Source organism: Erpetoichthys calabaricus, chromosome 13 (genome assembly GCF_900747795.2).
Source record: "Erpetoichthys calabaricus chromosome 13, fErpCal1.3, whole genome shotgun sequence".
NCBI lineage: Eukaryota > Metazoa > Chordata > Cladistia > Polypteriformes > Polypteridae > Erpetoichthys > Erpetoichthys calabaricus.
The window spans coordinates 118681100-118705795 of record NC_041406.2 but is presented as its reverse complement, the minus strand read 5'-3'; the positions used below and the strand labels follow the sequence as shown (position 1 = coordinate 118705795).

Sequence of the window (24696 nt, the reverse complement as noted above, 5' to 3'; positions counted from 1 at the left end):
TGTATCAGAAATTATACAGCCAATAATGGATACAAATCCATACATCCAAAAGTATCGCACTTCACACTAAATTTATCTGCAAAAGACAGACAAATAAGTTTTCTTGGATTTCTATATGAATCAGAAAGACCACGCGCGCATATATAATAAACCAACATGTGACAAATTATCAGCGATAATAGTTTTGAAAGACGGAAATATCAAAAACAGAGTAGATATTCATGTTTATCCAAAAGCAAAACATGAATCGACATTTCTGTCTAATAATTCACCACATTACGATCCATTACTCTTTCCTTTGCTTTTCCCAGATGGAGAAACATCATGGTCATACAATATAAAACACACAAATTCAGAAAAACAAATAACACCAACACAATATTTCGGGGCAAAATTAGCGATATGTTCCAATGTATTTAACCCACTTCTGTTATCTCAACATCTAACGCAACATTACATTATTAATGCGTATCTAAAAGTCGAAGCTAATTGTCTTTTCTTTATTAAATCGAATCAAGCAAAACTTAGAACGGTACATATGCAAGGTCTCATTGATCACGTTCAAAATTCAAATATCAATAGTTCAGACAAATTCAAAATAGGTAAAGCAGTAATATTACCATCATCATATCAAGGTGGTCCAAGAGCATTGCAACAATTATATCATGATGCAATGGCAATATCCAGAACTATTGGTTGGCCAGATTTATTTATTACAATGACGTTGTGACGATGCAGGTTCTGCTCCACGCTCCCATCTTGCTTCCAGGAACCCTTGAACCCGTCACCGTTGGGAATGTTACCGATGAGCTCTGCAGTGAGGCACAACAATGGAACAAGGGGATGGTGCAAAAACTAGTGAAAAGGTGGAGGTTAAAAACACCACAGAAAAATCCTTTAAAAACAATGAGATTAAAACAATGGTTGGAAGCTGTCCTTTAAAAGTAAAGCCCGGTGTATTCTTACTACTGACTGCCGACTCATCTGTTTCTCCCATCCAGGCAATACACCAGGGGAGTCACCCTAGCTGCAGCTGACCTGCTCTTCCTGCTTCTGCTGTTCGGTTCGCCTCACCAATCCCTGGCTCCGGTAGGCTCCACCAAACAGCAACTTGGGATCCCCAACAACCAGGGCGCTCACGCTGGGGAAACCATATCCCAAGTCCTGACTCCCGCTGCCTTCTTGGCGTTACGCTGCCAGCCGTCCTTCTTCCGGTCACTCCCGCTCTTCACTAAATGTTCAGCGGGAGCAACCACAATCAACTGCTCCTTGGGTGCTGGCCAAACACCCAGACTCCCTGCTCAGCTGCACGCGAGCCTGTGCTCGCTCGCTCGCTCAACTGCACCAGCTTTCTCCTGCTGCTTCCTGCCTTCTCCTGCAACCTCCCATTATTTCCTGTTCTCTCTGTTCTCTTTCTTTCCCACGCTAGCCGCCTCGCGCTTCTATTTAATATTATGGGGACGTGGATCAGCTGTGGCAAATCAGCAGCTCCCGGGAACAATTGTGGATGCGGACGACTCCTCACCTGTGCACTTAAGCAAGGACCGCCTGCATCACAAACTCCCCCGGGAACTGCTTCCGCCACACTACCACACCCCCTTTCTAAGCCGCGAGTGCGGCGATTATTTATTTTAAAAGTGGCCTTTGACATGAGCTGTGGATCCGCTATACCACAGACGTGCAATCCACAATGGCCAGAAATCAGGAGATTCTTGAAAACAATGCCACCTGCTACATTGGCTCAGGAAATTCCGACTTTTGTAAGTAGATTGTTTTAGATTGTTGTATAGAGATGTTCTAACTATAGATGGAGCTACGTACGGTACCTTTCAAGAAGCGGCTCTGTGACAAGGCGGGTTCGGCTCCATGCTCCCATCTGCCGTTCGGGAGCCCTTGAACCCATCACTGTTGGTAATGCTACCGATGAGCTAGACAGTGAGGCAACAACATAGCAAGGGGATGATGAAAAAGTGCAAAGCGCTTTTATTTACAAACAATCACAACAAAAGAGTGTTCAAATAAAGTGCAGTGCATTCAATTTCTTCAAATAATCCATAAAAGAAATGTGGAGGTTTAATAATCATTACAAAAACAATCTTTTAAAACCAAGGTTAAAACAATGCTGGAAGCAGTCCTTTAAAATACAATTAAGAGCTCTGTGCTTCTTTACCCTAGCGTCTCACCCGCTTCACCCATCTGGGCCCCGCAGCAGGCGAGACGCACTCTCTGCAGCTGTCCTTCACTCCTTTTCAAACAGGTCTGGAGGCCTCCCGATCCTGACTTCGGTCACGCACCCATCCCAGACTCAAGACTTGGATTCCTTGATGACCAGGACGCTCACACTACCTTCCCAGCCTTACGCGGCCAGTTGCCCTTCACTGGTCACTCCCGCTACTCGATCAATCAGCGGGAGTGAACACTACTACAACTCCCGGGTGTCGGCCTAACACCCAGGCTTCCATACAGCTGCCTGCAAGCATTCACTCGCTCGCTCGCTCACCCGCACCAGCTCTCTCTCTCTCCTGCTCCATGCTCTCCAGCAACCTCCGTCTTTCTTTCCTTTCTTGTTCTACTCTTTTCCTTTTCTTTTTAGCCGACTCGCGCTTCTATATAGGCCGAGAGGGCATAGCAGCTGTGGCAAATTAGCATCCTCAGGAACAATCACGGATGTGGGCAGTCTCTCACCTGTGCACTTAGGTGAGAAACGCCTACACTGCAGATCGCCCTTAGAACTGCTTCAGCCACAACCACCACGTCCCCTCACTAAGCCGCGAGCAAGGTGATTATTTATTTTAAAAACTGGCCTTTGCTGAGAGCTGTGGATCCACAACACCACAGGCTCGAGCAGCTGGATTATATAAATCGGACGACTATATATTTGAAATGATGTCTGATGCCACTTCTGTATTGATGCCTGACAAATTAAGACACTTCTTCATGTACTTAATTATGACAGGTGAAGTTAATGCTTTACAATTATGGGAAGCGTTCAAAGGACCATTAGCAGAAAAGTCAAATGAATAAACGGTTCTTTCAATCATCAAAGAATTGTTGAAAGCAGAAGATTTAACAATGCAGCAACTTGGACTTCCACAAGAAATTAATGAATCAGAGGTAAAGAAAGAGATAACAGCAGATGAAGATGTAACAGTGGAAGACCATAGGAACTGTACTCACAATTAAACGATGATCAAATTCAATTCAATTAAAAAAAGTGTCCTCGGAGAAATGAAACCGTGATTATTCTTCATAAATGGACCAGGCGGAACAGGAAATACATTTTTGTATAAATGTTTAGTCCATTATTGCAAATAGCTATGCAAAAACGTTACATCCATAGCATGGACAGGTATAGCAGCAATTCTTCTTCCATACGGTAAAACAGCTCACAAAACGTTTAACTTATCTTTAAATATCACAGACGAAAATGTTACATTGAAGTGGAAAAAGCAGATGAAGCAAGAAATGCAACAGAATGAAATATTTGTTTGGGACGAAGAATCAATGATCCCACAAACAGTATTAAATGTAATTGACATAACGTTTAGGGATGTTTTTGGATCTGATAAATCGTTTGCAGGAAAAACCTTTATACTGGGAGGCGACTTTAGACAACTTCTACCAGTAGTCAAGAAAGGAGGCCAAAAGCAGATTTACGATGCATGCCTAAAGAGTGAACCTTTATGGTCTTTGTTCCAACAATTAAAATAAAAAAATATGCAAGCAAATAAAAATTTGGATGATTTTGCAAACTGGCTACTGGACATTGGCAACTTTAAAATTTAAAATCTCCAAATAAAAGAAGACTTATTATGTAAAAATCCATCCACTATCCAACCCGCTATATCCTAACTACAGGGTCACGGGGTTCTGCTGAAGCCAATCCCAGCCAACACAGGGAACAACTAGACTACTAAGCACTGTTGTAAGTCGCTCTGGATAAGAGCGTCTGCTAAATGATGTAAATGTAAATGTAAACAAGGCAGGAAACAAACCCCGGGCAGGGCGTCAGCCCATGTAAAAATCTTATTGAAGAATTTTATCCCTTAGGATTATCAACAGAAGAAATAAGTACACGGGCAATCCTAGCAGCGAGAAACGATGAAGTTAAATGAATTAACACAAAAATTGTCGATCGGTTACCCGGAAAATTGATTAAGTATGTATCAATAGACTATGCTGAAGCAGTTGGTAGTGATGGTGCGGAAGCTGAAAACATCAACCTACAATATCCCATAGAATTTCTACAAGCGTTAACACTGTCCAGTCTCCCACCGGCTGAATTACTGTTAAAAGAAGGATATATCATAATGTTATTGCATAATTTATGTATGAGTGATGGGCTATGCAATGGGACAAGATTAGTTGTATTAAAAATTGGTCGAACAATTCTATCATGTAAAATTTTAACAGGCGACAAAAAAGGTAATGTAGTATATATTCTACGAATAACATTTAGACACCAAAGGAGACTTTGATATGCCAGTCATATTAAAATGTTTACAGTTTCCTGTTAGAATAGCTTTTGCTATGACAATTAACAAATCACAAGGGCAAACATTCGAAAAAGTTGGTTTATTTATAAGAGAAAAAGAAACGATATTCACTCATGAGCAGTTATACGTTGCGTTGTCACAATGTAAGTCCAAAAACTGAATCAAAATTCAATGCGATATTGAAGAAAACGTAATTCCAAATATTGTTTTTACCAAAGTTCTGAAATAAAAGTGAAACTAATAAAAAAAAAAAAAATCTTAAAAGTGTGTATGCGGAAAACCAAACACGGGGGTTGGCAAGTAAAGCGAAGCCCCCTAGTGTGTGTGTGTGTATATATATATATATATATATATATATATATATATATATATATATATATATATATATAATATTGTGGCAGGCGGCTGGCATCCATGCACACTATATTCAGAGGGAGCAGCCCTGGACAGTGCAATACCTCCCCCTGGACGCTAGATGGCCGCCCCCCTTGGGGTGGAGCAGTGGCTCAGTTTCCCTCAGGACTCCCTGGGAATTGGAGTTGGGTGCAGCCCTGTTGGGTCCTGCAGGCACCGCCAGGAGGTGCTGTGTTTGGGACTCCTGAGCCCGTGTGGGCAGCAGATTCATCACACCCAGAAGTGCAGCCGGAACTCAGTGATCAAGCACCTGGAGCACTTCCGGGTGAACTATAAAAGGAGCCAGCGACCACCACTCAGTGGCCACAGTCGGGTGGAGGAGGATGAGGTTGCTTGGGAGGAGTGGTGGTACCAAGGAGAGGAAAGTGCTTGTTGTACTGGTGTGATTAGTGCTGGGACTGCGTATTACCTATGGGCCACGGGGAAGACGTGTGCCCACAGGGGAAGAAAATAAATAGTTTATTTTATTGTACACGTGCCTCCGTGTCAATCTGTGTCGGGTCAGGCGCTATATAGCGTCAATCTTACAATATATATATATATATATATAATATAAAACATAATTTCTACTTAGTGTTTCCACCTTGTTTCTATTTAGTGTTTCCACTACTTTGGGGTCTTGAGCAAGGCCCTTAACCTGCAATTGCTCCATCCTGGGTATGATGTTAACTTGCATCCAGCCCTGCAAGCAGGTCCTGAACATAGAACATCTGCAGCATCTTATTGCAGATGTTGAAGGAGTTTCCAAACTCTCTGGGCAAGTAATAGGGACGCAGACTTTCGGCCAACAGTTCTATGTCCCTGCAGCAAGAGGAGATTTTAACGTTTACATGTCCAGAGTTGCACCATCTTGTATTGACATAGAGTGCGAGTCCACCTCCTTTGTGCTTCCCACAGGTATTTGCGTCTGTCTCCACTTTAACTGTGCTAAGCCTGGGTAGCTCCACGTTAGCATCTGGGATGTTAGTTGTTAGCCACGTTTCAGTAAAACACAACAAACTGCATTCTCTGTAGGTCCTGACATTTTTCACCAGCGCAGCCAGTTCGTCAGTCTTATTTGGTAGCGAGTTCACATTTCCCAGGATCACCGAAGGCACCAAAGGTTTGTATCGCCACTTTCTCTCTAGATGCTTGGCTTTTATCTTAGCGCCGGCTCTGCTGCCACGATACGACCTTCTTACCTCGTCATGTAAATAGGGGACCACACCGGCTCGGGCAATTGTTCTCAGCGCTTGAAGTTGACTACTTGAATAGACGAGTCTTGGCGTGTAAAAATCCATTTCCAAGTAGTAAAGAGTAGTAAAAAAAGTGTAAAAAGTGTCCAGGGAATTAGTCCACATAAAAGAAAGTGGTAGGAGTTGACAGTGAAATAGAGAAAAATACAGAAAAAAGGTAAAAAGATAAAGTCATACACAGAGCTGCTGGAAAGGCTGCCACTCAGCGGTGCCTGAGCCATGAGTAATAAATAAGCACCCGGATGTGCTCCAGGTGCGTCCCCAGCAATCTCCCACCGACACGCCAGTGTGGCGGAAGTGCCGGCTGTATCCCCGGAAGCACTACGGGTGTCCCTGTTCCTCTTCCCCCCAGCACTTCCTGGTGTGGCAGAAGTGCTGAGGTCCAGGGTCCTCCAGGTATTGGGGTACCCCTGGCAGTGACCACGGGCCCCTACAGGGTCGAGCTTCCCAGCTCTGTACCTGTGGCCCCCAGGGCGGTCGCCCCCTCGAGGTCTGGAGGAGCCACAAGCCCTCCTCCAGTCTTCTTGGGCATCCCGGCTGGGTACCACCCCCATCCGGGTACCACAACTGCTGAGGTCTAATGTTTGAATCAGGCACTTTCACATTTGTCACATCGCTTGGTTAACAATTCAAATACTTTACTAGATAGCACAATGAATGAATATATACAAATTAGAACTTTGTTGATGAAATTACATATTAAAATTTTAAGAATATTAAAAATAGTTCAAATGGAATTCAATGTAATTGCTTTTAAGTTTCACATTTTACCATTAACAGAAACTTAGCTAAATACTGTACGTGATGGAAATAAGTATACAGTAATATAAATGGTTACACAGTGGTTTAGATAAGATAAACAAGAATTAAAATGGGTGGGAAAATGCATGCCAGATAATGAATAAGACATGAGACTGAACTGATTATAACTGATGTAGTGGCTTAATAGTGAGAGTGTGTTATAGACCTTTGAAGTGTGGTGTAGTGGTTAAGGCTTTGGCCTTCAAATCCTGAGGTTGTGAATCCAGATCCGACTGCTGACATTGTGTGACCATGTGCAAGTCACTTCACCTGCCTGTTCTCCAAATAGAGCAACAAACAAAGTGTTCAAGACATATCTATAACTGAAACATAGCAGCTGTTTCTTCCTTCAAACTCTGCATTTTCATGAGAACTCTATTTTCATGAGACTAAACTTTCTCTTAGTCTTTATTACTAAAAAAATAAAAGACTTGGCAGATTTTGTCATCCATTAATGTTCAATCACCCTGAATGTGTCAGAGTTCTTAACTGAAAGAGTTAGCTGCTCCTAACTGATCTGTTCATTATCCAAAGTATGTGCCTGTTTGCACTGATGCACTCTTTTACTTGCCCTGCCAAATGAAGGTAATTACAGATCTATTGAAGGAATATGTTACACACGCCTGAAACAAAATAAGGGCAAATCAGGAGATAGATGCAAAACAGATAAGGGTCAAAACTGGGAGATCGAAAAGTGCTAAAGCCAAAAAGCAAGTCAAAAATCAAGGTCACAAGGACAAAATAAAAGTCAGTAACCAAAGAAATCAATTCATGAAACAAGAAATATTTGCGATTGGTTTGGCAAAGTTTTTGTTCCTTTTTTTCATCTGCAGCTTGGATAAAGACACAAAGAATTGGGCAACAATTTAAACCCACTGCTGCAATTTCCAGAAGTGGGTAAACCCTGGCACCATGCCCCACTACAACAGGAAAGGTTACCCTGACAACTGGAACAAGCTGTGGTGCACTGGAGGCATACAAGACAGTCGCCAGAAGAAATAAAAGTTTAAAGTTATAACACATGGAAGCACTTGCTCATTCACTGAGATTTTTATTGATTCCATTGACACACCTCTCATGTAATGCTGACCTATTACCCTATACCTGTCATCACCCCTTATGAAATAATAACAACTGTAACTGTTTGTAGATGGGGTGCAGATTGAACATGTTATAGATACAGTGGGATGGGCACAATGCAGTGAGATGCATTTACCTGGCATCAACTAATTGTGAATAGATGGTTAATGCATGATGGTGACTCACAGTCTCATACACAAATAATTTTGTTTAAAAGAATTCTTTTCTTCTTTGTCAACCTATCTGCTTTTCATGAGATCTGATGTTTAGAAATTCATGTAAAACTGTTCATTCCTGTGTATTTATGTCATTGAGCACACTGTCTGTTAGTAATTCTTGCTATATTTTGTTTTTTTTTTTTTTTTGTAGGTGCAGCTGAAGAGCAGAGTGGCTGTGCTTAACCTTAAGTTGTCTGTCTGTGTGCTACCTCCCCTGGCAGCATCCCCAGAACAGGTTGTTTTAGACTCACTAGGTAAGATTGACTGCATTTGTTTAAGTTCCACTTATAGCGGTCTGTTTAGTTCACTTTATCAGCAATATGTCAGTCCACACTTTACAAAATTAAAACTTTAAAACAGAGCTTCAGTTCCTGGTAAGCACTGAGAAACTTATGCCATGTGAAAGAATGTTCCACTGAATAAGGAAAATCAAGAAATGCATTTGGTACTGCTGCTTTGGCAGACGGATGTATCAAATTTAATAATTTGGCTATGAAGGCTATCTATTTAGCAAAGTATATAGATTTGAGTTTTTTAAATTTAAGAAGTATGTATTTCGGGTATATATGATTGCAAGATAAAAATTTGGGTGTTGCATATACTATTGTACTGTATGTATTGTTTTATATATTTTTATTATTATTACTAATATTTTAATGTGTTTCATGTAATTCTTCCATAAAGCACAAAATGCATTGTTGCTTAAAAGATATATGTGAAAAATGCTGCTTTCAAACATATATACAAACTAACTTTCTGACACTAGAAAATAACACCCCCAGAAAAAATGGGATTTCCTGCATTTAATGAAAAAGAAAGAAGAATAGGTCACTCTTTGCCCTGCCTCCTTCTGCTGGTAATCCATTAAAATACCTGACAAAATTACTTGCAATTACCCAAACACTTTAAAAATGTAACCATTAATCAATTTTTTACTATAAATACTTTGTTTTGGTCTTAATCAACAGGTGTAATATTGCTAGAATCTTTTTTTTTTTTTTTTACTTAAAGAGATTCGGTACCTCAATATATGTATTTTGCAAAGGAAACAACTGAACTTACTAAATGTTCCATTGCAGTAATTTTCCTTCTATTATAGTAATTTAGCAGATACCTTAATTCAAAGCAATTAAAAAAAATAAGTAAAATGGGTTTGAATGTTTCAGGATATTACTAAATTAATAAACTGTTTAAGATTATAATTTTTACTGTAGTGTTAAAGATAATCCAAGCAGTCTAATGAAATGGTAGTGTGCAGACCCGACTTGTTACTTTGCATTACAGAACACCAGCTGAGTGCTGTGGAAAGGAGAAGGCAGTCTAGGAATAACACACAGGACTAAGCTTAACAGAGTCTTTCTCTTTTTTCTTTTTTATAGTTTAGCAAAAATGTAAGCTACTATGCCTTATTTTTTAAGCCTTGTGTGTCTGTAGCCATCTAAGGCTAGCAACACATTTCACAACCTTTAGTCAGAGAGCATATCATACTTTAACAACTGCAGTTGCTGCATCTTGTTTTCCTGAGGATGTCAAATTTCACAAATTTAAATTGTAGGATACAATGGAATAACACAACTTTTGTATTTCATGTTTATATTTAATATTTCTTGGGGTTTCCTGAAACTTTAAAATTCAATACTACTGAATCTGAAAATGTCATGAGAGACCCCGAGATTAAAGGGCAGATTTTTTGGGATGTAGGTGAATTGAAAAGGGAGGTGAAAAATTTAAAGGAACCGGTTACAAAGCTTTCCTCTGATCTTTTACAGTGGCATGTTTGATACAGTAGTACCTCTAGCTAAAGAAATACGACTACAGAAAGGGGAATGGAGGACAGATAATAATAATCAACATAAGATAGTGGAAAACTATAGTGGGGTTCAAAAGAAAAAAGATCTGTCATAATGGGTGAAAGTAAGTTTAAGCAGTAAAATCCATTGTAAAAATCTATTTAAAATGCCTACATTTTTAAATAACAGGGAGGCTTCTGCTTTACTAGATTGTGGAACAGCTGAGAGTTTTATTGACACCTTGCTAATGAAACTTGGTGTCCTTCTTTTCACTTTGAAGTTCAGACCATGGGTTTTATAGGTCAGAGGCAAACCCTTTGGAAGTGGGTCATTACAAATTATATCTTCTTCATTATAAAGGTAATTAGGTCTATTCCATAAAGACGTAATCACCTCTTTTGTTTTTCAACAGTCCATTTCTCATCTCATTTTGGGTATGCCCTGGTTATTAAAACACAATTCACACATTGACTGGAAGACCTAAAGGTATTCAAAAATGGTGGTGTTATGAAATTTGTTCCTTTGCTCTAGTGCAACTATTCTTCCACCTGAATATAGTAAATTTCAAGATGTATTTAGGAAATGTTTATCTCAACAGTTATCCCCTCATAGAGAATGTGATTGCCTAAAAGAATTTTTATTCAGTGCTCCTCTCCGTAATGCTCTGAAACAAATATATTCTTTTGCTATGGAAGAATATATTAAGGATAATTTAGAATATCAGTTTATCTTGCAGTCCAGTTGGAGCTGTTTTTTTTTTTTTTTTTTTGCTTTTGAAGAGAAGAAAGATGGAGGTTTAAGACCATATATTGATTATAGAAACCAAATTACCATCAAGAATAATCAACGCCTTGCCCTTATCTCTTCTCTGCTCAGTCTTGTCAAAGGTTTAACCATCTTTTCAAAACTCGACCTTAGAATACATGTAATTTAATTTGTTTACAGGAGGAGGATGAATGGGGAATTTCCTTCAATACTGCCACCGATTGATAGATTCTTTCTTTCTTTCTTTCTTTCTTTCTTTCTTTCTTTCTTTCTTTCTTTCTTTCTTTCTTTCTTTCTTTCTTTCTTTCTTTCTTTCTTTCTTTCTCCCCATGGGGAAATTCACATACTCCAGCAGCAGCATACTGATAAAAACAATATTATTTAAAGATTATGAATATCGGGTAATGCCCTATGGACTTGCCAACACACCACCAGTTTTTCACAGATTTTTTATTGGTATATTTAGAAATGTACTAGGCATTTATGTATTGTTTTACATTGCTGATATTCTAATATTTTCTAAAGATTTGAACACTCATAATATGTTATACGTTAAGGAGGTACTGAAGCACCTTCAAGCTAGCAACCTTTCTGTGAAGGTAGAAAAATGGGAAATTCACACAAATTAAGTGTTGTTTTTAGTTTTTTCTCAAGAAGGTTTGACTATGGATCAGTCAAAAATTTTTGACAGTTTTGAAGTGAAATACACCTCAGAATGTAAAACAAGTACAGTACTGCCTTTTTTGGGTTCTCCAACTATTTTATACATTTTATATGGAGCTTTAGCTCTGTAATAACCCTGTAATTTCTCAGACCATGAAATCAAAGAAATTTGCTTGGAATTCATAGGCAGAAGAAGCTTTTTCTAAGCTAAAATTTTTGATAATCAGTGCTTCTGCCCCGAGACACCCTTAACTATTCTATCAGTTTATTTTAGAAGTAGATATGTTCAGTATTAATGAGGGAACAGTACTGTGTCAAAAATATTATGATTGGGGCACAGTTTACCCATGCGCATGTTTTTCAAAGAAATTATCTTCAATAGAACAGAACTACATTATTGCTAATTATGAACGTCTAGCCCAGTGATGTTGAACAACAACAACATTTATTTATATAGCACATTTTCATACAAATAATGTAGCTCAAAGTGCTTTACATGATGAAGAAAGAGAAAAAAGACAAAGTAAGAATTAAAATAAGAGAACACTAATTAACATAGAATAAAAGTAAGGTCCAATGGCCAGGGAGGACAGAAAAAACAAAATAAACTCCAGACCGCTGGAGAAAAAATAAAATCTGCAGGGGTTCCATACCATGAGACCGCCCAGCCCCCTCTAGGCATTCTACCTAACATAAATGATCAGTCCTCATTGTATTCAGGGTTCTCATGGAAGGACTTGATGATGACGGTCACATGGACGTCTGGCCTTTAATCCATCAATGTAGGGACGTCATAGTGCTTTGATTTAGGTGGTGGTGGCACAGGTGAACCTATGACATGCATGTCAAAGGTGACATGCCACAATGTTTTGGGTGACATACCAGCATTCATTAACACCCGAGTTACCAAAGAAACTGAATGAACAAAAATGCAAGAAATCCGAGGCCCTGCTCCACCCAGAGCTTAAAATGGATTATCACCATCCGTATCAGCACATCATCTGCCATCATGCTAGCCGCACAGTTCATCTGACTTCTAACCACTGCACCAGAAGCTCATTTTTAAGGCACAAGCACGATATCTGTCTCCAGCTTTTGCATTTGTTGCTCATGTGAATTATTGAATTATTTTGTGCCAGGAGCCAGTTCAACAACACTGCTGCTGTTAACCTCAAAGACTATCTTGGTATACTGTCTCGATGGAGTCTACAAAGGGCAGTGCTGACAATGTTTTCTCTTCATGGTTACACTTCTGCAAAGGGCAAATATTCTACATTTCTAAGTGTGTGCTGTTTTACGTTTCTCTCAACTGTCCCTCTTAATCTTGCCAAAAACTGGCTTATTTTTCACACTATTTGCCACTGTAATGATAAGCGGCATGAAAACTTTTCAAAATATTGTGTGTGGACAATAGCGATGGGAGACATAACAAGGCATATCTTTGTCAGCCTGCCATCTTCGGAATCTGGAACATTTCCTTCCATACCTATCAAACTCTCAGCAAAGCCTAAAATAATGGAGGACATAGGCCCAAAACACTGCTCTTATAAACTTAGAAAGCTGCGAGAATAACAGGATTGGGCTGTATTCTTTTAAATAAATGGATGTTTAAAGAATTGTTTCTCTTTCTTTTGGGGTTGTGACATGCCAGCAGAGTGAAGTTAGCCATTTTCAGAATTTTTGACTCTCCAAGCCCAAAAGGTTTGTCACTGTTCTATTCAAAAGGAATGGAGACATTGGCTGGAAGGGGCAATCTATGATAGACTTACCACAAGAACTTAATTTTTTTTAAATCTGCTAAATGAATGAATGCTTGACAAGCTAAATGAATGTTATTTTTTAGTAGCTTCAATTTTTTAATCTCCTATCGCTCAGGTAGAAAAATGGCAAAGTAGATGCTTTATTTTGAATTTTTAAACTTGATGACACTCCAGGTAAACCATTTCCAGTCCTACCATCTGATACATTTCTATGAGCTACTGTTTTATCTTTAGTCCCATCCCCTTGAAAACCAAATTAGGGAAGCGCACTCGTCTATCCCCACCTCTGTTAAATTACCACCTGGAGTATATTATATTCCTGCATGCTTGTGCAGCAAAGTACTGGACTGGGCACATAACAGTAACATGTTTGCAGACAATGTGTATACTTAAATAATATGGAGGCAAAGGATTACATTTTGGCTTATGAAATCTCTTCTTGTGCAATATCCTCTTAAGTATTACCCATTGGGTTATCCCAACCCATTCCATATAAAAAAGAAACTTGGCATAAAGCCATGCACATTCTCATTGCAGCACCACACCCCCTTGCATGTGCACGTTTCTGCTTGGTTTTGCATACTGGTGGCACCCAGCGTCAAAGCAGTACTGCTGTTCTTGTATGGTTTCCCTTTCTTTTTTAGATTTAAATCCATGACATGGCTTTACCAAATAAACTGAAATTATCATATATAAATTTAAGTCACCTGATTGTATCAACCTGTAACAATATGGTGAATGGAATTGCCAAGCTATTCCAAATACCATAGCTGTTTTAGCATTCTGCATGTGGAATCACAGCTGTACTGCAGTTGATCGGAAAGGTGTACGATGAGTTGTGTTAAAGAGGATTATCGGGATACAGCTTCCATCTCTGGAGGACGCTTATAGCACACACTGCCTCAAGAAAGCCACCAGCATCTGCATGGATTCCACTCAGCCATGCATACTGTCTATTTGAACTTCCCCCATCCGGCAAACTCTTCAGAGCCTTTCCAACAGGCACTTATCATATTACTATCATATTATTATTGTTGTTGTATGGGGAGGGTTACGTCAGGAAGGGCATCCTGTGTAAAATTTTGCCAAATCAATATGCGGACAACAATTTTGGGTGATCCACTATGGCAACGCCTAATGGGAGCAGCCGAAACAAGAAGAAGAAGTTCTTTTATCATTTTATAGGAAAAAAAGTTTATGGAGGATTTGCATATTGAATCTCATTATACCATACAATGACAATAAAGGAATTACACATATTTACAGATGATGACGACTGGCTTCTAAGATTTCCAAGAGCTATCCTCTTGGAGCTGTGTGCTATTAGAATACAAGGATGTGTACTTGATAACTTTTTTAAGATGAAATGCATTAAAGTATGTATTACATTATACAGATAAATTGTTAACTTCATTATAATAATGTATACTGTTAAGAATTAATCATGTGGGGGGGACGCAGTGGCACAGTGGTAGCGATGAGCTGGTGCCCTGTCCAGGGAATGGTCCTGCCTCATGCTGTTTAGTTGCTGGGACTGGTGTGACCACTGTGTCCCTTTTTTTTTTTCTTTTCTCTGTACCCTAAAACGCTTCCATATAACACTCAGAGGGTGGGCTACGACTCCTCTTTTCAAGGCGACTTTGATATCTGACCACTTCTTTTTTATTTCGGGCACTGTGTGACTTTCTGAACTTGAATTTCTAAGTGTCTCTGTCACTCTGTATCACTTGATCAACTTCCTTTTGTTGTTTATACCACTGCTTAAGCTTAAGCCAACAAATAGTATGTTTTTCCTTGCCTCCACTTTGCATGTGCTGTAATTCTTTTTTCCCCAATGTTTTTGCTATTGCCTTTTTACAAAACGCTGAACTTAAACAGCTATTTATATTGATTTCCATTTTCAAAGGGGCATGATTCTGGGAGGAGTCAGGCTGGGGTGGTAGCCGCATGCGTTACATTTCACACTGACCGGGATTTATGGAGCAGAAGTGCATGGAAGTTGTCTTACACACAGTTTTGTGCACCTGAATTTTTTTGTGCATACAGAGTTTTGTCCGTATGCCATGTTTTAGTGTGAATTCTACGGGTGGTATTATATATGAGGCCCCTGGTGACTGGTTAGGGAGAACCATAAGATGGCAGTGTGACTCAGCAAAGCAGTTTTTGGATTTCAAAAGGAGAACTGCTCCAGTATTTAAAATTACACAGAGAGTATGGGTTGCCACTTGGGATATCTGACGAGGTTTTCTGTCATGTAAACTGGCACCTCTATATTTGGACCCTGTGTTGTCAGGAAATGTGTGGGTCTGGTGTCCTATACAGTAGTCTATCATTACCTTTTAATTTTAAAATTCATTCAAATTTTCATGTGTTCAGTGTAAAGCTAGTGGGGCATGGTTCTTATTATTCAAGCAAACCTACTTCACCCCACTGTCTTGGTGGATGCTTCAGAATGAATGTGGATTTCAATCTATTACATACTCACATTACAAGTGTGGCAGTGTAGAAAGTCTGACACACTTGGAAGGGTTATGGTACTAAGGATCGTTCTTGGGTCCTATTTGCTCATATTCACATTTCTGGACAGTAGTCCAGGTTTCATGTTAGTTTCCTGACTCTGTTGTAATTTGTATTTCTTTTTAATTTTTCTTGAAACATTAAAATTGAATAATACATCTTTTCTGGGGATTTCTGACCCCAGAGAATATGTTTATGGCATCTGTTTTTAATTTGGAGACCTTATTTAAAAGTTTATAATTTGGAATATTTTTAAATCTATTTTGTTTTTCCAATTGGCACCTCCATTTTGAGGATTTTGCGAAGCTCATTACCATGGTAATACATCCCACAACACTCTGGGATAGTGAGTTGAAGTCATCAGCTGTGAGAATATATAAAGATCATCACTTGCAGCTTTAGGTTATACAAGATTGGATTTTTTTGAGAACTTTGTTCTTTCTTTTGAGAAATTTTGGGATAATACTTTTACTTTGAACTTTGAATTTGGTTTTTGGGTTAAGATTTCTTGTTTCTTTCTCTTTAATTCCTGGTTTTGACCTTTGCTACTTTTTTTATCTTCTCTCTTCTTCTGGTTCTCCTCATTAAAATTTACTGCTTTCATTTCAAAATCAGAACAAATACTGCTTCATTTTTTTTCAGAACATTTTCCTATCTTCAGAATATTGTGAACTTGCCACATTCTGACAGCCAATCAAAATGTTACTTAACAACACCAGTATCCATATAAATTCTTCCTAGGTATGACAAGTTTAGCCACAATCTTGGCCCTTTCTTTTTTCTTTTTCTTTTCTGTTGTGTTGCAAAAGACACAAGACTCTCAAAAGACACAAGACTCTCTTCTGTTCGAGTCCAAAACACTAATTTTCCTTCTTTATGTGTGGTGATATAGTATGCGTTGTACTTCTGGGTGAACACTTACTAGTTATCACCTGTAATTGGGGTTTACAAATGAAAGTTGCTGGAAAAGTTGTGTAATCTGATGGTACCATAAGAAGCAGCCTGTGTGCAAAACTGTATGTTTGCTGAGATAGCTAAAATGAACAATGCTGACATTTAATACTGTTTAAAATTATGATTTTTTTTAAGCAGTCACAATAACAAAAGAAAAATTACAAATATGGCAGTTATTTTCCATTGTCCTATTAAAAAATGAAATCAGCTTTTACTTGCTGCAATGAATGATTAACAGTTCCATAATAAAACAACAGTAAGTCCTCATTCTAGGTTCAAGAATTGGAACTGGATTAGAAGTAGAGCGATACTTTTAGAATTCCTGAGAACTACTGTATTTACATCTTTTTCTAAAGAGAGCTTTAGATCCAAGAGCAGATCAATGAGACAGAAAAATCTGCTAAAATTGCATTATAGATATCTTTATAATAACTATACATGTAAACATTAAAAAATATGACTAGGTTGATGCTGAAGATGACATGAAAAAGTTGACCTGCTGGTTATAGGGCGCTTTCCATCTGAAATCCATGCTCATCTTTGCCATTATATTATACTATATTTGCTAGAAGAACTTCATAAGATTCTTGGACTCCAAATGAATTCATGTTAATTCTGTCAAACATACTCATATGTACATGTATATGTACATCCCTCCTCGGGCGGACGTGGAGACAGCGAGTGACATCATCCATTCTGCTGTTGCTAAGTTACAAATGCAGCACCCTGAGGCGCTTGTGCTAATCGCTGGAGACTTTAACCATGTGATGTTGGACAAAACATTACCTGCCTTCTCCCAGTATGTGGACTGTAACACCCGGGGAAATAAGACTATTGATTTACCGTATGCAAACGTTAAAGACGCATACAGTGCCACCCCGCTGCCTGCGCTTGGGAAAGCAGATCATAACCTGGTTCTGCCTCAGCCTCACTACAAACCAAAAGTGAGGGTCCTACCTACAACCACACGATCATTCAGGAAGTGGACCCTGGAGGCAGAGAAGGCTCTGAGAGAATGTTTTGGAACTACAGACTGGGATATCCTGCAGGGATCACGTAGTGAGAACATTGAGGAAGTTGTTGACTGCACTACTGACTACATCAACTTCTGTATGGACATTGTAGTTCCAGTAAGAACTGTACGCTGCTATGCTAACAACAAGCCATGGATTACAAGTGACATCAAGGGCCTTTTGAACCAGAAGAAAAGGGCTTTTAAAGGCGGTGATCAGCATGAGCTCAAGCGCGTGCAGAAGGAACTCCGAGTCCAGCGAAGGAGCAGTACAGGAGGAAGCTGGAGCAGAAGTTGCAGAATAACAGCATGAATGAAGTGTGGGATAGGATGAAGATCATCACTGGCTGCAGCTCGAAGCAGGGTACCACCATCGAGAGACGTGAAGAGAGCAAACCAAATGAACAACTTCTTTAACAGATTTGACCACTCTAACCCACTCTCACTCTTACCTCGGAGTACTGCACCCTCCACACATCCTTCTGCTGATACCAGCATAGGAGAGACATCCCCACCCATAATCACAACAGCGCAGGTGAGCAGAGAGCTGAGGAGACTTCGTGCCAGCAAAGCAGCAGGTCCAGATGGAATATCGCCACGACTGCTGAAGGTCTGTGCATCGGAGCTGGGGGGTCCACTACAGCGTATCTTCAGCCTGAGCCTGGAACAGGGGAGAGTCCTGAGGCTTTGGAAAACATCTTGCATCACCCCCGTCCCAAAGATATCACGTCCTAGTGAGCTGAATGACTTCCAGCCTGTTGCTCTGACATCACATGTGATGAAGACCATGGAGAGGCTGCTGCTTCACCACCTGAGGCCACAGGTTCAACACGCCCCGACCCTCTGCAGTTTGCATATCAGGAGAAGATGGGAGCAGAGGATGCCATCATCTATATGCTACATCGATCCCTCTACCACTTGTACAGAGGCAGTGGTTCTGTAAGAATTATGTTTCTAGACTTCTCTAGCGCCTTCAACACAATCCAACCTCTGCTCCTTAGGGACAAGCTGACAGAGATGGGAGTAGATTCATACCTGGTGGCATGGATCGTGGACTCTCTTAAAGACAGACCTCAGTATGTGCGTCTTGGGAACTGCACGTCTGACATTGTGGTCAGCAACACAGGAGCGCCACAAGGGACTGTACTTTCTCCAGTCCTGTTCAGCCTATATACATCGGACTTCCAATACAACTCGGAGTCCTGCCACGTGCAAAAGTTCGCTGATGACACTGCTGTCGTGGGCTGCATCAGGAGTGGGCAGGAGGAGGAGTATAGGGACCTAATCAATGACTTTGTTAAATGGTACAACTCAAACCACCTACACCTGAACACCAGCAAAACCAAGGAGCTGGTGGTGGATTTTAGGAGGCCCAGACCCCTCATGGACCCCGTGATCATCAGAGGTGACTGTGTGCAGAGGGTGCAGACCTATAAATACCTGGGAGTGCAGCTGGATGATAAATTAGACTGGACTGCCAATACTGATGCTATGTGTAAGAAAGGACAGAGCCGGTTATACTTCCTTAGAAAGCTGGTGTCCTTCAACATCTGCAATAAGATGCTGCAGATGTTCTATCAGACAGTTGTGGCGAGCACCCTCTTCTACGTGGTGGTGTGCTGCGGAGGCAGCATTAAGAAGAAAGACGCCTCACACCTGGACAAACTTGTGAGTAGGGCAGGCTCTATTATTGGCATGGAGCTGGACAGTTTGACATCTGTGGCAGAGCGACGGGCGCTCAGCAGGCTCCTATCAATTATGGAAAATCCACTGCATCCACTAAACAGTGTCATCTCCAGACAGAAGAGCAGCTTCAGCGACAGACTACTGTCACTGTCCTGCTCCACTGACAGACTGAGAAGATCGTTCCTCCCCCAAACTATGCAACTCTTCAGTTCCACCCGGGGGTGTAAACATTAACATTATACAAAGTTATTGTCTGTTTTTACCTGCATTATTATCAATGTTTAATTTAATATTGTTTTTGTATCAGTAAGGTGCTGCTGGAGTATGTGAATTTCCCCTTGGGATTATCTATCTATCTATCTATCTATCTATCTATCTATCTATCTATCTATCTATCTATCTATCTATCTATCTATCTATCTATCTATCAGACCAAGCTAAATCACCTTTTCCTGTTTATATGAAATCAGTTTAAATATCTGAAAATGATTATAACAAATAAATGAAAAAGATTTTTTAACTGTAAATTCAGTAATATAATGGAACCCAGCCACAGGGGATGCACAATCCAGTGTATTTCTTCATGCTGGTCCCAAGCCCAGATAAATGGGGAGGGTTGTGCATCAGGAAGGGTATCCGGTGTAAAATTTTGCCAGATCAATATGTAGATAACAATACATATTTCCATACCGGATCGGTTGAGGCCTGGGTTAACAGTGGCTGTCACCAGTACTGTTAGCCAACAGGATGCTGGCGGAAATTGGGTTACTTCAGCTTTAACTCTAGCTGTCAGAACAAAGGAATGATTTCCTAGGGCTTTCACTCATCAGAACTGGTCTCATCAAAAGATAAGTCAGTGGAGGCACCCAGTCTTTTTATAATGGGAGGACCAGAAAAGGCAGAGCTAATTTCCCTAATTGAGAGGTTTCTGGGAGCTGTATGGAGAAACGGAAACAGAGTTAGCGTCATCACCCTCTCTTACCCTGGTGGGTTACCATTTACCTCGAATGAGCCAACAAGGAGATCCTCAGGCGCACATGCGTGACACTTGATATTAGAATTCAGCTTGATTGCTACTAGTGTACTAAATGTATTGAATCCTCTGGTCACTATATCTGGATGAGCAATGCTTTTTCCGTTTGTTTGGGCCATATTTACTCATACTGCCTCCTTATATCACTTTCATTCAAGTGATTTGAAGGGACATTTCTAATTGGAGGTGTAGTCTGAGCCATCAGTTTTTGTTTAACAGCCTTAGCCTGTAGTGAGGAGGCCTGTAGCACACAGCAGTGTTAATTCACCATGTAGTATTTCCGGATTAGTAATGATGCATTTGGTCAAAATCGCCTGAAACACATGTGGGTTGTTGGCATCACATCTTAGCAGCAGTCCATGTTGAAGCAGGATAACTTTCTTTATGTGGTTATTAGACTAGTGTCTCATACAATCCCATCTTTAATAACCTAACAAATTCCTTTGAGAAGAGTGTTAAACATTATGAACATTCAAAACAAAATTGCTCTACATATCATCTTTTAGAATGTAAATGATTAAGTGATTTAACAGATGTACCTTGGACAAGTAAAGCAGTAAGCATAAATATTACTAAAACTATAGATAATAAATAGGATTAAATGACAATTAGAATGGAAAGAAAAATAAATGTGCTAGTGAACAAGCAAGGGCCTTCTTTTACATTTCTTTCAACTTTGTGTACAGTAGAAAACACTCATTAATGCTATGATGTAGCCAATTTTGTTTCTTTCTGTTCCTGGGGGAGTTGCTAGGTAATCATGTAGAAGAAGAAATGTATTTAAAGCAGATAATAAAGGTCAGAATGTACAGCCTGAGATAACTACTGTAGCTTCAGTCCAATTGTAATATGCTGATATTTTTTTTACTTGAGTATTTGTCTTTCTAAGATTATGAATGTGTGCTTGTGAGGATGTGTTATGATGGACTGACACTCCCCACTCAATGGTAATCATCACCCTCCACCCAGTGCTTCCAGGAGCTCCTCATGATCCTGATGTGGATAAACAGATTAGCAAATGGATGGATGATCTTCTAGTTTATTTCAGATGAATTCCATCTTTTAAGTTTCTGTAAAATATATATTATGTTGATAGGCTATTTTCATTATATACACATGATTCATATCCATGTGTTTTAATGCACAATTAATGTAGATGGTGCCTCAGTATATTTATGCAAAATATGTTTTCCATTTATTAAAAATTTAGATGACCTCACAAGTTTTTTTTGTTTCAAAATCACTTCTCCTTTAAAGATTTTCCAGAGCCTTTGTCACAAAGTTCACAAACAAATTCAGTCTTCAATAACTTAAAGCTGCAAGAGGTGACCTTTATATAGTCACAATGATGAAGACATTGTCTCAACTATCCCAGAATGTTATGGGATTACCATGGTAATGAGCTTCACAAAATCTTCAAAATGGAGGTGCTAATTAGAAAAGCAGAATTGATTTAAAAATAACATTAAAAATTATAATCCTTTAAATAAGGTCTCCAAATGAAAAAAACAGATCCCAGAAGCAGGTTCTCTGGGGTCAGAAACCCCCAGAAAAGATGTATTATTCAATTTTAAAGTTCCAAGAAAAATTAAAAAGAAATATGAATTACAACAGAGTCAGGAACCAAACATGAAACCTGGACTGCTGTCCAGGCATGTGAATATCAGCAAAGTGGACCCAAGAACAACAGTCAGGACCATAACCCTTCCAGCATGTTGGACTTTCTAACCTGCCACCGTAGCAATGAGAGTCTGTAATAGATTCATATTAATTCTGAACCATCCATCAAGACAGTGGGGTGAGGCAAGTTTGCTCAACCAGTAAGAACCATGGCCCACTGGCTTTAGACTGGTAACATGAAAGGTTGAATGAATTTTAAAATTAAAAAGTAATGCTAGACTATAGGATACTGGACCCACACATTTCCCATACAATACAGGGTCCAATTATCAAGGTGCAGAAACCATTGGCAGATATAGTGAGTGGCCATATAATGAGTGAAATTTATTTCAAAGCCATGCAGCTCAGCTGAAAGAAAGAGAATGGCAGAGAGATGGACAAATGATAGCTGAAAGGCATAGACTAGAGAGATGGACAAAAAACGTGAAGGACACGCAAGCAGGCTATTTTAAAAGTGCTTATGTCTGCTTGACCAATATAGTTAACAAACACAGTCTGCCATAAATGATGAGAACAGGTAAAGGTATTATTTTGGTTCAGTCCAGAAATAAACAGCTCATCCCCATATCTGACAAGAATTCTCTGTTTGGCAGTTGCCCTTATCTAATAAGAATTTTTTGAATATGTAAAGATTTGAGTGGTTATAATGATAAGGAACCAACACGAAGTCAGGAGCGCCTTCATGCCATCAACATTCCCGCCATATGGGACATCTGGTTGTCAGCATTTCGCCACTTGGCTGTGATGTTTGTGTTATGTTGCAAAAAATCCACATGTCAATCAAAAGCAATAATGGTATTTTTACACACCCAGGGGTGTCTTCTTTCAAATAAATCATAAAATTCCCTGTTGTCTGCTCTTTTTTTTATTAGTAAAATGTGCACACATAACTGTATATGCCAACACAAGCAGCATGTCTCAGCTGAGTCAATCTTCCTTTATAATATAATAATAATTCATTACATTTATATAGCGCTTTTCTCAGTACTCAAAGCGCTATCCACACAGGGAGGAACCGGGAAGCGAACCCACAATCTTCCACAGTCTCCTTACTGCAAAGCAGCAGCACTACCCACTGCGCCACCTGTGAGGACGTCAAATATCCCATCTACATTGAGCCGCATACAGTGAAAGACTCATTACCGTTGGATAGCTGAGGTTCAGAACCTTCCAATGGTGTTTAGTTTTCAATTATTGGTCATTCATATTACATGCCAAAGCTGTGTGTAAGAGTCAGCAAATAAATTGTGTGACAGCTTCACTTTGTTCGTCATTACATACAAAGCTTCAGTCAGAGTGCATGGGGATTGTTTGGATAATGTGCAATAAGACTGGAAGTTTGAACAAGAGAAATATCTTCTTCAAAAAATGAAAACATACGATTGAACAAGTCCTAGAAAAGTTACAAACTGCTATTGATACGGAATATGAAGACACCGAGTCACAGTTTTGACTCTATTGAGAGTGACGTATTTGTTGAAGGACTTGTTTCTGTGCTTGATTTGTAGGTACTGCTTAGTATAACTTTGAAGCGTTGCGTTGTGCATTTTTACAGTTCAAACGTCATGGGCTTAATTACCTTAACCAGACACTGTGCTTGATGTTCTCCCTGTGTTACTTTTCTGAACAGTGCTCTTCCAGTTTCAACTTCTTAGCTTACCAGTGAATTATCATTAACACAGTATCCAGCTGAAATTTCATGTGAGGACCCCCTCCCCACCTTTTGATTGAATGTCACTGGCTGTGCGAACTTTCACAGGAGACAGCTGTTTGATCAAATGCCACTGAATCACGCCACACTGTCACTTGCAGTTTCACATGAGGAACCCTGCCACTTTGATCGAATGTCACTGTTCCACTCCGCTGTTTCAAAGTATGCCAATCTTCAACTTCCATGCCAAAAATGGCCTGTTTAGGTTGATTGGACACTGTGTAAATGGATTAAGTGTATGTGTGTGTGACTAGCTCTGGGGCCCTGTCCAGTGCTGTTTGCTTCCCCTGTGCCCAGGGCTGCCAGGAAAAAAAATTGCCCCCAGAATTGGAAGAAGCTTGTATGAAAATGTATGTACAGTAAATACTTAAATATATAATCTATACTAATAAAAGGCAAAGCCCTCACTGACTCACTCACTCACTCACTGACTGACTGACTCACTCACTCATCACTAATTGTCCAACTTCCCGTGTAGGTGGAAGGCTGAAATTTGGCAGGCTCATTCCTTACAGCTTACTTACAAAAGTTAGACAGGTTTCATTTCGAAATTTTACGCGTAATGGTCATAACTGGAACCTCTTTTTTGTCCATATACTCTAATGGAGGAGGCGGAGTCACGTATCGCGTCATCACGCCTCCTACGTAATCACGTGAACTGAAAACAAGGAAGAGATTTACAGCACGAGTCAAACGCGGGAACGAAGGTAAATGACGTTAATTTTTGAGTGTCTTTTAATACTTTGTAAGCACACATGTTAACACATGTGCAATTAAATGTGTGCATTTACGGGGTGATTTCTCAGGCTTAAAAGCTCGCCTTTTATTAAAAAGGTAAATGCAAACTGTTTTCCTTCTGAAGGGCACAAACCACGTTAGAT

General features: G+C 39.7%; 1 protein-coding gene across 3 annotated transcripts in view; it reads left to right on the top strand.

The window, feature by feature from the left end:
- Window positions 1-24696, top strand: part of bbs9 (Bardet-Biedl syndrome 9) — a 425985-nt gene that overhangs the window by 297700 nt on the left and 103589 nt on the right. For all 3 annotated transcript variants that reach the window (XM_051935893.1, XM_051935892.1, XM_051935891.1), the window contains exon 13: window positions 8396-8498. In XM_051935893.1, the coding sequence (XP_051791853.1) occupies window positions 8396-8498 (103 nt within the window). The remainder of the gene's footprint in view (window positions 1-8395; window positions 8499-24696) is intronic.